General features: G+C 37.3%; 2 protein-coding genes and 1 long non-coding RNA gene across 3 annotated transcripts; all 3 read left to right on the top strand.

Moving 5' to 3' along the window:
• Window positions 1–425: 425 nt before the first annotated feature.
• Window positions 426–6,989, top strand: LOC122015810 (RNA-binding protein L-like). The gene is made up of 7 exons (XM_042572864.1): window positions 426–884; window positions 3,674–4,151; window positions 5,453–5,508; window positions 5,595–5,725; window positions 5,819–5,915; window positions 6,002–6,151; window positions 6,585–6,989. Exons 1-7 carry the CDS (start codon window positions 543–545, stop codon window positions 6,585–6,587), a joined length of 1,257 nt encoding a protein of 418 aa, XP_042428798.1. The 5' UTR covers window positions 426–542; the 3' UTR covers window positions 6,588–6,989.
• A 2,190-nt stretch (window positions 6,990–9,179) lies between these two features.
• On the top strand, window positions 9,180–10,772 carry LOC122014073. Its single transcript, XM_042570262.1, has one exon. The coding sequence runs from the start codon at window positions 9,180–9,182 to the stop codon at window positions 10,770–10,772; it is 1,593 nt and encodes a 530-aa protein (XP_042426196.1).
• Window positions 10,773–11,725: 953 nt separating this feature from the next.
• On the top strand, window positions 11,726–12,123 carry LOC122015424. The gene is made up of 3 exons (XR_006120889.1): window positions 11,726–11,832; window positions 11,904–11,986; window positions 12,084–12,123. It is a non-coding gene; the product is annotated as an uncharacterized LOC122015424 (long non-coding RNA).
• Window positions 12,124–16,990: the final 4,867 nt, after the last annotated feature.

Here is a 16,990-nt window from a genome sequence, read left to right as displayed (position 1 = left end):
CAATTAAAAGTTTCAAACAATCAAATAAGCTTGAATTGAGAGTTTGATAACATCTAAATGAACTAAACTCAAGCCAAGCTCGAACCAAACTTAATTGAGAGCTTGATAACATCTAAATAAACCAAGCTCAAACCAAGATTCAAATAAGCTCAAGTTTATAAAAAATAAATCAAGCCAAGCTTGAACACTCATTTTAAAATTTTAATTCATTTTAAGTTCGACTCAATTCGACTCGATTATTTTATTAAATAAATTTAAAAATCTCAAAGTGTGACTCTGTTCGATTGAGCTTGATTTGATATAACTTGGCTTATTTATTGCCCTAAATGGGCCTATCAAAAGTTTTGGGGAGGTTCCGTGCTGCCGCACGCACGTGCTTTTAGCATGAGAACTTGAGATATCTCCAACTCCAACCGAACGCTGGATTCGCTTGATATAGCGAACTCTTATCGCCTCGCCACGCCTCTATCCCTCTTGCCGCTTCCCTCCCGTTTCTAGGGTTTGTGTTTTTTCCCCTCATCGCGAGGCTTCGATCCGCAAAGATGATGCAGCCGGCGGGAGGGATGGGTCAGGGTGCGATGGGCGACCAGCAACACCAGGGGCAGCAGTGGGCTTCGATGCCTCCGCCGCCGTCGCAGGCTCAGTATTACCAGATGCAGCCGCCGCCGCCGATGTGGAACAACCAGCCCTCGCAGGTGCCCCCGCCGGTGCCGTACCATGCTCCTCCGCAGGTGCCGTACCAGGCTACTCCGCCGGTGCCTATGATGACCTCGGCAGTGCCGCAGCCGGCCTCTGCAGATGAGATCCGGACGCTGTGGATGGGTGACTTGCAGTACTGGATGGATGAGAATTACCTCTATGGCTGCTTTGCCCATACTGGAGAGGTCGCACTTCCTTCTCTCTCCTCATTGGTTGAATATTTGTCATTGGCTAATCCCTTCCCTTCCTAGGGGTTCACTCTCTGATTTGTTCTTTCTTGTTGCACAGTCTGGCTGATTTTGATGTATAACTTATATGTTTTGCAATCGTAAATGTAACACTACTGGTGGATCAAGAAGATTTTTTTTTTTTTGCATTATTTCTGCTGTGTGTAAATTATGTTTTATCTGTCCTGCTGAAATTGTTTCTCATCGGCTTGGGTTATATGTGTTATAAATGTTTAGTTACTTAATTCTTTTATTAGAAACCTCTTTTTTCTCATTTCAATTTGAATTCGTTTGTTCTCTCTATAAAGAACGGTTTCATACACGTAGCTGGTCAACAAAATTTGTTTTTGTTTTGCTAATAAATCAATAATGAATAGTTTTTTTTTGTAATTGTGTCTATTTTTTTTACAGTAACTGATGAAATTCATGATACTTCATTTTAGTTATGTTATTTTCTTAAATTTACATTGACTTAATAAGAACTTAGTTTGTTCTTTCATGATTCATTTGTCCTTATCCTTTGAATAAGAATTGCGAGATCAACAAGCTGTCAGTCTCAGTAAATTGAGCTATGGAAATCTCAGTTTTTCCTTTACCTTTCTAATTGTTGTTTACTTGGAGGGAAGGAAATAGAAAGAAGTTGAAATAGTTTTAGTGAAGAAAGGAGAAAAGAAATGAACTTTCTTATCTTATTTCCATTTTACTTCATATATTTTGCTTGCTTAGGTGGAACTGGATGTTGAGAAATATTCTACCTTGCTTATTTGTGTTCATTAACTTTCTTATCTTCTGCTACAGCCTTGATTGTTGTTTGAATCCTCAATTTCCTTTATCTTTTTCTTGTTTAAGTACTCAAGACATTGTATTCTACCAATGGTTTAAAAAGGTTACCAACTGGTTCACTTCGTCATGAATAATGATGCCCTACATAGGGCCTTCTTACAAGATACACAACCAACAAATTAGAAGTGGCCGCATATAGTATAATCATGCTTGGTTTCAGTAACCAGCCAATTTGTTTATGAGAAAATTTATGCTGTAATCATGTTTGGTTTCATTAACCAGACAATTTGTTTATGGGAAATTTTTTATTATTCCCTGTCATAGATGAGCCAGACTTCTTGATTTGTTTACACCATGTTTGTTGAGTAAGTTTCTTATGTTATGTGAATTTAATTATTTGTGTTCATGTTTTGTGTGCGCTAGAATTTGAGGCCAAGATGCCTTTTCTTCCACTTGGGTGATTCATTTTCATCCTCAATTTAATTATAATTTGTATTTTAGTTTACATAGGATATTGTGCTCTAATTTTGACATTACCTACTATTATATTGTGGATTTGTCACTTATTAAAAGAATCATACTTGTGTTTAGAACATGACTATGATCCACAATTGTATGACTAGATTGCAGTGTTCTAAATGACAGACGAGGCGGTCGCCTAGGCACCACCTAGGCGAGAGGCGGGCATCAACCACACCGCCTCAGGCAGTGCTTTAGGCAGTAATTGATGGCCGGTGGAATAGCGATTATTCCGCGGTCTGACGAGAAGGGGGTTTGAGAAGAAGGCAAGAAGTGATAACCTCTGTTCTCCAAATCTTTCCAAAAATATGAAAATTTTTATTTAATATTCGAGGATTATTCCTCAAACAGCTAAACACATATTTATATAGACTCCATCCCTAAAACCTAAATAAAGGAAAGAAATCCTAATATATGGACTACAATTTCTAACTTATAAAGAAAGGAAATAAATTCTAAAAGAAAGAAAATATTATTAATAGACTCACAATTCTAAAATTTCTAAACAGACTCAAATTCGAAAAAATAGAAAAGACAGAAATTACCAAAAATACTTAAAACACTAAATATACCTTAAATACCAAAAGAATAAAAATTATCAAAAATAATAATAAAAATCTTCGGATCCTCTTGCGTTATTAACTCATCTCTTTCCGCCACTGCTATGCCTCAAACCGCCATGGTCGTCATCGCTATCGCAGTTTTGCCACCGCGGCACATCCGTACTTGTCACATGAGCCTGGACGCATTGTTCGAGCCTAGCTATGGGCCTAGAAGTGTCTCGAGCCTGGCAATGGACCCAGACTTGTAGCCCAAGCCCGAGGCATCTCTCATGCTCGGTGACGGGCCCGAACATGTTGCTCGGCTGAAATAGGGTATGCGAGTAAGTTGTAAGTTAAGGTTTAATTAAATAACTTTAGCATAATAATTTTAATCAACTCTTAGCTATAATTGGGATAATTTAAATAGATTTAATTAAAGTCTAATAAATTTATCCCATTATATATATATATATATATAATTATATTTTTTATTTTTAAATATTTAGATTAAATTTTTAATTACTATATTTTATTAAAAGTAAATATTATAAAGAATAATGATTGTTTATAATATTATGTATAAAAAATAGTAAAAAAAATTCAACCGCCTAGGTGGTAGGCGGTCACTTACCACCAGTGCCTACTGCCATTTATAACACTGCTAGATTGTGATAGATCCTTCTAGTGCTGTATGTTTTGCATGAGAGGGAACTTGGATATGAAATGCATATAGCTTGCTGTGTTCTAGTTTTTTATATGAATCTTTACCAATTTACTTTTGCCTTTGAAAGTTTTTTTTTCATCTTTTGCTTCTTTCTGCGATTGCATAAAGCTGCTTCTCTTTTGATACATATAATTTTGTATTGGAGATAATCTGACTTGTGATCACTCACTAAATGACAGGTTGTTAGTGTAAAAGTTATTCGGAATAAGCAGACTGGGCAATCTGAGGGTTATGGTTTTATTGAGTTCATAACCCATGCAGCAGCTGAACGAGTTCTTCAAACTTACAATGGTCAAATGATGCCAAACATTGAGCAAACTTTCAGGCTTAATTGGGCAACATGTGGCGCAGGCGAGAGACGAGGAGATGATGGTGTTGACTACACGATTTTTGTTGGTGATTTGGCAGCAGATGTTACAGATTACTTGTTACAAGAGACATTCAAGAATCGATATCCATCAGTTAAGGGTGCAAAAATTGTGACTGATAAACTTACTGGGCGCTCTAAAGGCTTTGGCTTTGTTAGATTTGGGGACCCGAATGAACAATCAAGTGCTTTGTCTGATATGAATGGAGTTTATTGTTCGACAAGACCTATGCGAATTGGTCCAGCTGCTAACAAAAAGAATTTGGGTTCTCAACAATATTCTGCTGATGGTGAGTAAAAGTGATACCGTTTTACTACCTTTTTTCCTGTAATTTTGCTATCCAGATGCTTTCCCATGTTTTATTGAGTTAGACCTGTTGTTTCTTTGATGGTTCCATTTCTTGTCTTGTAATTTATTCTTTGAAAAGTGTCTAGTTTGAAAGAGAAAATTGTTGAATGTTACGCTTTGATTTCCCCCACTCTTATTCACTTGAATTATAGCAAAGTATTTCTCCAATTGATGTTCCTTCCCGCATGCACTTTTGTGAAATTTAGGCTCCTTTACGCATAGTTCTAGAAAAGACTTATATAAAGACTCATGTTGTCTCAGAGCAGGATGCCATGTGCCTTCATATAGGGCTTGGAATTGACTTCAGCTGAGATCCATATCTCCCCATTTAGGTCAGTGTTCTTGATTATATATAACAGCTTGGTCCTTTCATGTTTGTGGCAGCTTTTGCTACTTTCCCTTCTAGTAAGAGTGTTAATTTCCAAAATCTATCTACGCTCTCAATTTACTTCAGGATCTTATTCTGTGGCATCTTCTGCTACATTTCCTTTTAATTTCAATGGTTTATTCAAAAGCTGTGTATGCTCCCGCTCTTTAGGCTGGTCACTTTAATAGGGGTTTCCATTCCATTTTGCAATTAAAATTGGTAGGCCATCCCCACCTCTTGGGGCATGATAGAGGAAGGTGTGGGTTGGGTTGAGCTATGATAATGTAAGCATATAAAAAATTTATTAATGTGTTTTGAAGTTTTAAGTTTGTATTGAATTTTACCCTGAGCAAGAGGACGGAGTTCACATTTTGCATCCCCATTTGGATTTTCATTCAAGATCTGCCCAGGTTATGTGGCAGTGCAGCACTAATTGATGCATGAAATTGTTGCCTAAGTATTAAAAATTAAGAAGTATTAACTGCATCATTTTACATGAATACAATGAATTAAGTTTTGTTGCACAAAGTAGTATAACCATCACATGATCGTACAATTAAATGGCAACTAATATGTATTCTCAGATGATATAGATAAAGGTATATTTGCAACCTTGGAGGAGCCTTGTTGGTTTATTCTATTGAATACACTATAGGTTGCCATGTTCAAGTTTTCACCTTGGATGATGATCAAGATGCATGCAACACATGCTCAAGTATAATAATCTTCTCAGATTACTAAGTACAAACTGAATTCGTTTTCTAGTAATGTATCACCAAGATTGGTTTCTTCCAGGGCAAAAGTTCATATGCATAATGTCTACCCAAATGATTTTGGGAAGTTTTCTTCAAGAATTCATGTGTTCTTATTTGCAGGTTCTAACCAGAATTTTCAAGGAGTTGAATCTGACAATGATCCAAACAATACCACTGTGGGTATTTTTATTGTTTCTTTTTTTGGCAAATAATAGAAGGTAATTGTGCAGCCAATTTTGATCATTACTACCTTGGCTTTTAGATATTTGTTGGTGGACTAGATCCAAATATCACAGATGACCTGCTGCGGCAAGCTTTCAGTGTTTATGGGGAGTTGCTATATGTTAAGATACCTGTAGGCAAGCGTTGTGGGTTTGTGCAGTTTGCCAACAGGTTTTGCTTTCAAGAATAACATTATCATTTTACCATATTACTTTTGTTCCTCTGGTATTGACATTTATGTCTATGCTTGATTTGATTTTTTAGGGCCAGTGCAGAGGAGGCTTTGAGACAACTAAATGGAACACTGTTGGGTGGCCAAAATGTCCGACTTTCTTGGGGTCGTAGTCCCGCAAATAAACAGGTTTTAGTAGTTCTCGGCTTGGTTAAAATTGTTTGCAGAGTATTCTAGACCACAAATCATCATAATTTGCATTCTTCTCATAACAGCCACAACAAGATCCCAATCAGTGGAATGGAAACTACTATGGATACACACAAAGCTACGAGACATATGGATATGCCCCTGCACCTCAAGATCCTAATACATATGGATATGCTGCCTATGCTGGGTACAACTATCAGCAACAACAGCCACAGGTTAGCAGTGTCTTGTTAATATCGTCTTAACATAGCGAACTATTCTAGTAGTTAATAAGCATTTTCATTGTAGTATGGCATGGTAGGTGGAAAATTTGATATGTAAGTTCCTGATTGCATCTCAAATCCTCAAACGATGTTGTGCAAATGCATACAATAAAGACACTATACTCAGATTCTTATGGGGCATCTAGTGATTGTTATGCTTAATTTAACTTGTAGCTCGGCATTTTGAGGCTTGATTTTTTTTTTCAGTGTGGCCAAGGAAATTTTATATATATTTTTAGTTTCCTTATACCTTTATAAATTTCTCTGGAACAAAATCTACATTGTTAACTAGAAGAATGTTCATATAATAATTGGCGATTGATCTTGCTATGCCTTCCATCTTAAACTTCATCTAGAAGGAACTAACTTTTGTCTTGCCATGCAGTGATTTGCTTCGCTTACTAAATGGGTTGAGAAAACCTTGTGGTATCTGGGATCCAATCCCAGCCAATGAATCTTGTGCTTTATCAACACTCATGCCTGGAAGGATATTCTGATTTCATAAACTAGGTGCAGCACTGTAGTTTTCAGGTTTACGACGCGTTGCTAAGAGCTTTCTTTCAGTGTTGAACTAGATGTTTAGTGACAATGTAATAATAATTATGGGATCGAACCTCCTTGACTGTTAAAAGGGTTTACCAAGTGGTACAATATTGTAATTCCTGTATCCTGCATGCCGATTGGGGTATGTACATTAGCTTTTCGCATTGAGTGATTGCCCATTAGAGGATTGTATGGATTGCTTAGATTCATGTTTATTTAAGTATGTCTCTCGTATTATGTGACCAAATCCTGGTGTTTTCCCTTTAAATTTCTTTTAGCTTTATTTCCAAATGTGCTGCCTGAATCAGGAGCTACGTGTGACGTTTTCTTAGTTTGTTATACAAAGCCATATGACAAATGGTTTGCCATTTTCTTCTCATTATATAGAAAATGAAGTTACTGATGGGTGGAAACTGATTGCCAACGAGTTCGTGCACAACGGAATTTGGAGATGAAGAGCCCAACAAGGTTTTATTTGAATGTTGGATAAGCTTTGTTTGAGACATTTCAGTGCGAAGCCTGCAGGCGATAGAGTATGGTTGGGAACAATGCAGAACACCTTGCCGGTGTTGACCTGGGAAAAATTCTTAAAATATACCTTTTTTTTAAAATATGGATAACAGTATGTTTCTTTTTAGAGAAGCTGCGCTTGTATGCCTTTCGCATTTGCAAAATGCGAAATTTAATAAAGTTTCACATTCTTCGAATGCGAAACTATAGGTGTTCCAAAAAAAAAGGTTTTATTTAACATTTTGTCACTTTCACCGTTTCGCATTTCTTAAATGCGAAAGTTGTAAGCCTAACCCTAAAATGTTTTTCCGACACCTTTCCTCTTTCTGCCGACACCTTTCCTCTTTTTTTTCCTCACAGCCCGTCCACCCCACATCAAGCCACGCTAAACCCTAAATCGCCACCGCCTCCTCGTCCTTCTTCTTTTCACAGTGTCCGCCCGCCCCATTAGTTGTCCGATCTTGCCACGCCGAACACCTAAACCTTAAATCGCCGCCGCCTTATTCTTCTTCTTCTTCTACTCGCGATCTCGTGGCTGCCCGCCCCAGGAGCTGTCTGATCAGGCCACGCCGGAGCACCTCATTGCGAAGGATTAGAAGGCAAGTCTAACTTGTTGCGAAGTATTAGAAGGCAAGGCCCAACTATGAATATAAAGACCCGATTCTCGTCGAATTCGTCGGCATCGAACTGTTCTTCAACTTAACAACAGTGAGTTTTATGGCCTAAAAAATCTTCCTTTTTTTTAAAAATAGTTCATAAGGTAATGTACTGATGTATTGCATATACCATTTAATTAGGGTTGTTTGGCTTATTAGTATGGTTTTAGAACGTCCAATTCCTGTGAGCTTGTTTTGGGGAGCTAAGATTGAATATGAGAATGATTCAATTAAGCATGGACAGTCTATCTCTAACGCTACCATAGTGATTGAACATAATAGTGATTGAACATAAATTGAGTTACGACGAGCTGGTAGATGAGATTTGTCAACAAGTTGGTGTGGATAGAAAACATTTTAAGCTGAATATTATCTTGGATTATGAACAAAATGGGAAATCCAGATCCACCCTTATTACAAATGATAAGTCATTACAAATTTTATTCTATTTGGCCCAGACAGTTATAGATTTTTGGGCTGACATCTATGTTGAGATGAAAGAAATTCCGCAAAGTTCGATCCAACAGGAAGAATTATTGCCAACCGAACACACGAGTATGGTTGCACTTCTTAATAACTTTATGGGATCAATGTCTCATGTTGGATCTTCTAATGGATTTGTTGAACTGAATTATGTACCAAGTTTGATATCTGAACCTACAATTCAGATGACTATAGGTGAAAACATCAATATGGGTCCTCTGTTACCATCTCAAGATTTTGTTGAGCTTCCTCATGTAGAATCTCCAATGTATGATACCATGATTCCTTTTCCATTGCCACCGGAGGTGCAGTTGGATGATGAGGCACGGAGTAGTGAATATTCTCAATCTTCTGAAGATAGTGGGGACATTTTGAGCATTCCTATGGATGATGACTCTCCTGATGATGGTGATTGTGATACTCATCTTAATTGTGGTGAGATTCCACCATATAATGAAAGGGTGATGCACTTCATGAATGATATAGGGGAGGAAAATGATGATGACAATGTAGATCGAGAAGATGCAGTTCATATTGATATTTGGAGTGAATCAAAAAATCAAATTCGGCTAGGAATGCTATTTGACAGCAAGTCTCAACTGCGGAAAGCCGTGACATTATGGTCTATCAGTCAAAATCGGTAGTTTAAGGTAGTTGAAAGTAGAATCAACACATGGGTTGCAAAATGCAAAGTGGCGCCGTCAGACATAGATTCTAACACTGGGCCTGAGAATTATAGGTCACCGTGTCTTTGGTGTATTCGTGCAGTTCATAAGAAGACGCATAAGATGTGGCAAATCACTCGATGGGTAAATATGCACAATTGTCTTGGCTCCATCAGTGGCAATAATAATAGAAATTTAACTTCAGCTATCATTGCGTCTCACATTATTCATCAAATTGAGGTGAACCCTGGATATCCTGTAAAAAATGTCCAGGCTGATATTAAACAATCATTGCATGTTGATATTTCATACAAGAAGGCATGGCATGGGAGGAGAAAAGCCATAGAGATTGTTTATGGAAATTGGGAAAGTAATTTTGCTGGGCTACCTTCGTATATTGCAGCCTTAGAGCATTCTAATCCCAATACTATTGTTAACTGGCATCATCACCCAAGTAGCATTGAAAATGTGAAAGTCTTCAAATATATATTTTGGGCATTTGGACCAGCAATTGATGCATTCCACATGTGTAGGCCGGTTATCAGTGTTGATGGTACACATTTGCGATTGGCTTATAAGGGAAAGATGCTTATAGCTGTTTCTAAGGATGCAAACAATCGCATATTACCTGTTGCTTATGCTATAGTAGATGAGGAGACTATAGCTAGTTGGTGTTGGTTTTTTGAACAATTCAGGTATTATGTGGCACAAGATAGACAATTATGTGTTATTTCTGATAGACACCATGGAATTATTCATGCTATGTCAAATTTAGAGGAATGGAAGGAACCAATTGCATATCATAGATTTTGCCTTCGACATGTTCGAAGTAATTTCATGACAAAGTTTAAGAATGTCACTTTGAAACATTTTTGTTGGGCTATTGGCAGTACTACTCAAAGACGGAAATTCAACAGATTTAGGAGACAGATTAGGGCACTTGATCCAACGGCATGGCAGTATTTGAGAGATATTGGCATAAGGCGGTGGAGTCTTGCTTACGATGATAACCATCGATGGGGATGTCTTACAACAAATACTTCTGAGAGTTTGAACAATGTTTTGCGAGGGGCTAGATTGTTGCCAATTAAGGCATGTATTGATCTGTCATTTCATAGAACTGTTCAACTTTTTCAAAGGTATAACCAGGTAGCCCATCATTGTAATACAGCCCTCCCGCCACATCATTGGAGCAAATTCATGGAGGCTGAAAGACATGCACAAGGACATCACATTGATGAGTTTAACTATACAGATGGAGTGTACAAGATTGTAACAAGAAGACAATTCAATGGTAAAGGTGGTCATGTACACACGGTTCTTTACTATGAAAAAGATTGCACCTGTGGAAAGTGGCAAATGCATAGATTTCCATGTTCACATGCAATTGCTGTTTGCCGACATAGAGGGGATAATGCTATTGACCTTGTGGATGAAGTTCACACCACAAAGACTTACATGACACAATATTCTGGCAAGTTTTATCCTATTCATCATAAGGATTATTGGACAAATCCAGGTTGGGAGATTCAAGCAGATTACTCAAGATTGATCAATCATGGGCGGGGTCGGAGACGTGAAAGTCGAATACAAAACGAGATGGATCTGAGGCACCCTGATGAACCCCGTAGATGTGGAAGATGCCACCAAACTGGCCACAACAGGAGAAATTGTCAAAATACACACCTCAGGGTTGATAATGAAGTCGATAGTTGATGTTTTTTTAATATAATGTATCTCAGTAAGTGAATACCATGTGATGGGAATTAATATTTTGTATTGTATCTCAGTAAGTCAAATACATTTATGTTATTTGGGATTTGAAACCTTGTACAACTTTATTTATACTCTATTTTCTGGTGTTGCTGTGATATAAGACTTTGTACTTTTGTCTTTATTTGTTTTTTTTGTTACGAATATTGTTTGTTTAATGTCAGTTCTTTATGCTGCAGTGAATAAATTAAATACTATTTAATTAATTTTTAAATTTTGCAGGGTGTTTAAAATGACATCACCTCCAGTTTATAATTTAAATCCAGGCCCATTGATACCAGACTTGTTATTCTTACACAAAGAGCATAGATCTTCGGATCTATTTTATGGGAAAATCAAGGATGACCCACTTAAAGTAAGAAGATGTGATAGTAGTTTTTGGAGACATGTTGATAATATACCACAGCGTGTAATGCATCACATACGAGAAGCTGGGTTTGAGGGTGTCATTCGGTGTGGATATATCCAACTCGATCATGGTCTTATTACTGCTCTAGTGGAGCGATGGCGTCCAGAAACTCATACTTTTCATTTCCCTATTGGTGAGGCGACAATTACGCTACAGGATGTTGAGGTTTTGTGGGGCCTCCAAGTTATAGGATCTCCTGTGTGTGCTGCTGATATGAACAAATCATTAGAGCAGTGGATAGATATATGTGAGACTATGATGGGTTTTACTCCTCCGGATGGTGCCATATCAAATAATCGAATACTACTAAGGTGTTTGTATGATATCATCTGCAAGCCTCTACCTGAGAATGCATCAGATGAATCATGTATTCAACGGGCGAGAGTCTATATTTTGTATTTGTTGGGTGGTAATTTGTTATCTGATTTATCTGGTAGCACTGTGTACATGCATCACCTCATCAATTTGGTCGATATGTCTGTTAGTGCTTCTATGAGTTGGGGGAGTGCTATTTTGGCCTGTTTATATAGACGTTTGTGCAAAGCGTCATATTCAAAGGCGAATGAGATATGTGGTCCGCTAGTATTATTGCAGGTAATTGAATATAGCTTAATGATATCTTGTATTATATTGTAATTCTTTTAATATATATTATTTTCTTTTAGTTGTGGGCTTGGGAACGGTTACCCACCATTCAACCCATCCGACGCACTGATGAAGTCGATTTCACTCGCCCTTATGGATCGAGGTTCGTTTACTTCAATACAATGGATTAAATTATTTATTTATATTTTTTTATATATGCAGTGTTAAGTTTAATAATCTTCCATCCATATATATTTAAGGTGGAATGTGGAGTTTGGAGTGACTAGAGTTCCGATGCATGTTTTGCCTGCCTATCGAGATGCATTTGCCAGTCTACAACCTAATCAGGTATAAATGAACGATAATATGCTATATGTTTTTTATTCTTAAACGATAATATGCTATATGTTTTTTATTCTTAAACTTGCTATTTCTGGATGGGTTTCTTATCCTTTTCAGTTTATCTGGCTACCGTATGAAGAACATGTTCTTGAATTATTGCCTTCGTATTGTACAAGAGGTCGAGCATGTTGGAGATCTGTCACCTATTTGATATGTTGGGAGATTGTTGAAGCTCACTTACCAAACAGAGTCTTACGACAATTTGGTATGCATCAACCGATCCCTATTCCTCGTCTGTTAGATAAACATGTTGCATTGCATAAAATGACACACAGTGGTAGAGCCAACACTAATTGGATAGAGACACATCAACAATATATTGATCATTGGCGTGATTCACTTAACCATGTTGAAAATGGCGAGTTAGTGAATGATCCAATGCATGCCTCTGTAGAATATATGTCTTGGTATTGGCAGCGGACAGTTATATACATTACAAATCCGAGTCAACGATTTTCTTCTAATGGCTTTCAGGGTGATGGAGAGACTACTGAGTATTTGGTATTTTTTTTCCTATATGAAATTTTTAGTAGTACCTATTAATTTGCATTTATTATGTTCATACTAACTAATTCATCTATGTATATATTTAGATGGATGGCATGTGCCGAGTGTTCTACACATCATTAGACTTGATGGCGATCAGTGATGCTAAGCATGCTGGATATTTTGCACAAATTCGAGACATAGCTAGCCACTACATGCACCAAGCTAGAGGACAGCAACGTTTGGATATTAGGCATTCGCATGTACTTGAACAAGTTGATCACCAAAGTTCACTTACACAACAGATTCATAAAGACCCAAGAAATGTTCAGCGGGGAAGACAAGGTGGTAGGAGATGCCGAACTCAACCTACTCAATCTCATTTTTCAAATATTGGTCTTGGAGGTTCTTCAAGTAATTTGGAACATGGTAGTCACTCTGATACTACATTACCAACCCAGACCCCCACAGTTTTTCCATCGCCTATTACTCCAATTCACCTTTTTGATCAAACACTTGATTCTGACATAACCAATGATAATGCACACAATGGTGGATCTAGTCAATTGCAAGTAAATGATAATGAGCTGGATGAGCAAAATGACATTACCGTTGAACATCATGGTGATCTCCCCATAGCTCTACGTAAACAAAAAAGAATAGTAAAACATATTGGTTGCGGTACACATGGGAGGCTAGGGATGGGGCACTAATTATTACTTAGCAAAATGTAAATTTTATTTGGACAATAGTGTATTATGAGAAAAGACTAACTTATGTTGGATGGTTTCAATTGGTAGTAGTGTATCTCTTAAGTTGTATAAGACTAACTTTAGATTTTCTCAGGATATTAAATCTGTGTGCATCATGTTTTGGCTTCATGAAGCATTCCTTAGTGTTCCTTAGTGTAGCGGATTATCTGTGCAGATTTTGCATTAATGTGTTAGAAGGATAAATTCATGTGTAGTGTGTTTGATGGATTTTTTGGTGGCCGGATATGGATTTCTTTTTGGTGTGATGGAATCTGAATTATGTGCAGTTGCTGATTGTAGATATTATGTGCAGTTGTTGTAGATATTATGTGCAGTTGCTGATTGTAGATATTATGTGCAAGTTGCTGATTGTTTTACTCTGTAAGATATTTGATTTCAAATATTGATGAAGCTGAGGAATTCTTGGAAGTTGTTGAGGTGCCAATGTTCTTATGTGGTTAATGTTCTGATTTTGTAAGAAAGTTGCTGAGGAATTCTAGGAGCTTAATGTACTATCTGCTCCAAATAGATAGAATTCATTCCAGCTCCAAACAGAATTTGTTTGCTTAATGTACTATCTGCTTTTTTAATATAGGATTCCATCAAATAAAGGTATTATATATGGAAGGTTGAAATTCCCAACATTAAAATGAATGGCTATGGATGAAGTCTCTACAAGACTATAGAGAGGCTCTATATATTTATTTTGTCCAGCTTCTCACACTATCATTTGTCTTTTGTTTCATATAAATGCGTATCATATCATGTGTTCATGTGTGTTTATGCTTTATTCTTAGGTACCAATGTTCACTGCATCAGGTCTGCGGGTCCGCTTTCTGAAGGTACATCTTTGAAATATTTCAATCCCATAATTTGTAACACTCGAATTATTTCTTTTTCTAATTATTAGCATTTATGTTTAGGCAGGTATGGGAGAAAAGTGGTTATAACATAGTTGAATGGGTTCGTTACATCACCAAAGCTGGATCATATGAAATTAGATGTTAGTTTATGAACTGCATAAAAACAACTAAAAACATCACCTTTGGAAGGGGCCAAGTGAGTTGGAGCTCGATAGTTCATGAGCAACAATTCAGATGAGATGATGGATCCATCTTCAAGCATGAGCTCCTAGATATGTGAAAATGTTGTGAAATCCTTTGGATGGCCACTTTATTTCCATACAAAATTTAAAAAGAAAAAACTTATTTTTTTTGTATGATTTTAGTATTTTTGGTTTGTACTTTTACTTGATTGTCAGATGTTTCAGTTGGATAATAGTATTGATTTCTGTTTCTTATATTGTTCAACTGAGGTAAGCGATTTATTATGCATTGTTGACTAATGGTTACGAAGCTACACGGTAAAAATTCAATGATTTTATTTGTCTTGTTGAACTAAATAAGCTACACGGAACTTTTTCCTTATACTGCAGATAAAGATAAAGGAAAGATGGACTAGCGGAAACTGGAGGGCAATGCTACGAGGATGTGTGTGGGCAGGAACTTGGAATAAAAGATCTTAGGGAATTTTAGCAAGCTTGTTTAAGCATTAGAACTTTTCAGTATTTGATTATTTTGCACTTTAGTTGTTAATCACTAAGAATTAGTAAATCATGCAACCTATCATGTTTAGAACACTATTTTGTGATGTTAGAATGTTTTGTATTTATAGAATTGTTATATGAAATTTTGGCACGAACAAGTGCTGAAATCAGGGGTTCTGATTCGAAATCAGAAACCAGATCGATCTACAGATCGATCAGAAGTGGGTAGTGCCACTGGATCAGTCAGCTGACCGATCCAGTCGCGAACAGAGAGTTAGCGTGAGAGTACAGAAGCTCATTGATCGGTCAGCCGACCGATCAGTGAGCCACTGGATCGGTCAGCCGACCGATCAGTGTACTCCTGGATCGGTCGGTAGACCGATCCAGCCGCATACAGAAGCATAAGTCGGTTACAGAAGCTCACTGATCGGTCAGCCGACCGATCAGTGAGCCACTGGATCGGTCAGCCGACCGATCAGTGTACTCCTGGATCGGTCGGTAGACCGATCCAGCCGCATACAGAAGCAATATAGCTTCTGGATCGGTCAGCCGACCGATCCAGATTTTTTCTCCGTGCCAGTATCAAGCTGGATCGATCACTGGATCGATCCGACAGCCCAATCGATTCATGGATCGATTGAAATGCCTGATTACAGCTAGCAGGACATCCGAGAGGCATAGATTATCTTCCCTAGCAGGTGTACAACTCCTAGGTACACCTAGAATATTAAGTTCAGATTTTACAGTAATCAGTTTAGTAAAATTTTAATCAATACAGATTTTCGCAATAGTAATTTAGCACAGCATAATGTAGCGATCGGCCTCACAGCCTAGTCAGTAGAAGGCGGATCGTTACACATTTACAGTAAGAATTTTATTGTTTGTTGAGCATTGGTTTCGCATTTAGCAAATAAAAAAAAAGAAATCCTTAGTTTTGGAGCAGAAACCAGAAAGCAGCAAATGCGAAAACATCTACACTAAGAATTTTTTGATTTACCGCAAAAGCATTGGTTTCGCATTTAGCAAATGCGAAACTATTGCTTTCGCATTTAGCAAGTGCGAAACTATTGCTTTCGCATTTAACGAATGCGAAATCAATGCTTTCGAAGCAAAAAAAATTCTTAGTTTTAATAGGAAAGCTGTAAACTAAAATAAATTCTTTCTTAATTTTACATTTATCAAATGCGAAACCAATTAAATTTCACATTTCACAAATAAGAAATTTATAGACAGGTAACTCCTTTCAAAATAATCGTTATCCATATTTTAAATAATAGGTATATTTCAGGAATTTCCTCTGGAATGATAAAGTTTGTCACAATTACTGTAACTGTTCCATTGATCCATGATTAAGACAGAGCATTCATATTTGGGATTTTTTTTTTTGACAGATATCCGAAAACAACTTCTACATTTGTTTAGAATTTCCTATTTTTTGACTTTGTTTTTTTAGTCCAATGTGGTTTCACATTTTGTAATTACCACGATATAAATACCAAATATCTTAGCATGTCTGTGATTTTCATTAGTTTCGCATTTGCAGAATATGAAACCTATTAAATTTCACATATTGCAAATGCGAAACACACACCAAGGTAACTACTTTCAAAATAAACACATTGTTTTCCACATTTTACGTAATTGGTATATTTTAGGAATTTCCTCGTTGACCTGTGCGTCCTGGTGGACAATTAGTTGCGGGCTATGGTGCAGCGGTAGGGTATTCAGGTTGTCATCCAAACATCCACCGTTCGAGTCTCAGTCATTACGAATTTGTAGGAATTTTTCCTCCAAATGGGGCACTCAACTAAAGAATATTCCGCTCCGAGCACTTCTCGATTTATCCTGGTGGTCGATGAAAAATTTTCATGGGACCGGACTGGTCACCCTAGGCTCGATGTTGCCCAGCCTGATTACTCATTTGAACACCTCCGAACGGGTGACGTAGTGCCTGGGTTCTTCGCCATGAAATCGGCTGCAG

This window comes from Zingiber officinale, chromosome 8B, assembly GCF_018446385.1.
Source record: "Zingiber officinale cultivar Zhangliang chromosome 8B, Zo_v1.1, whole genome shotgun sequence".
Classification (NCBI taxonomy): Eukaryota; Viridiplantae; Streptophyta; class Magnoliopsida; order Zingiberales; family Zingiberaceae; genus Zingiber; species Zingiber officinale.
Note: the sequence above shows the minus strand (reverse complement) of the source record. Positions and strands in the feature narration are given on the sequence as shown.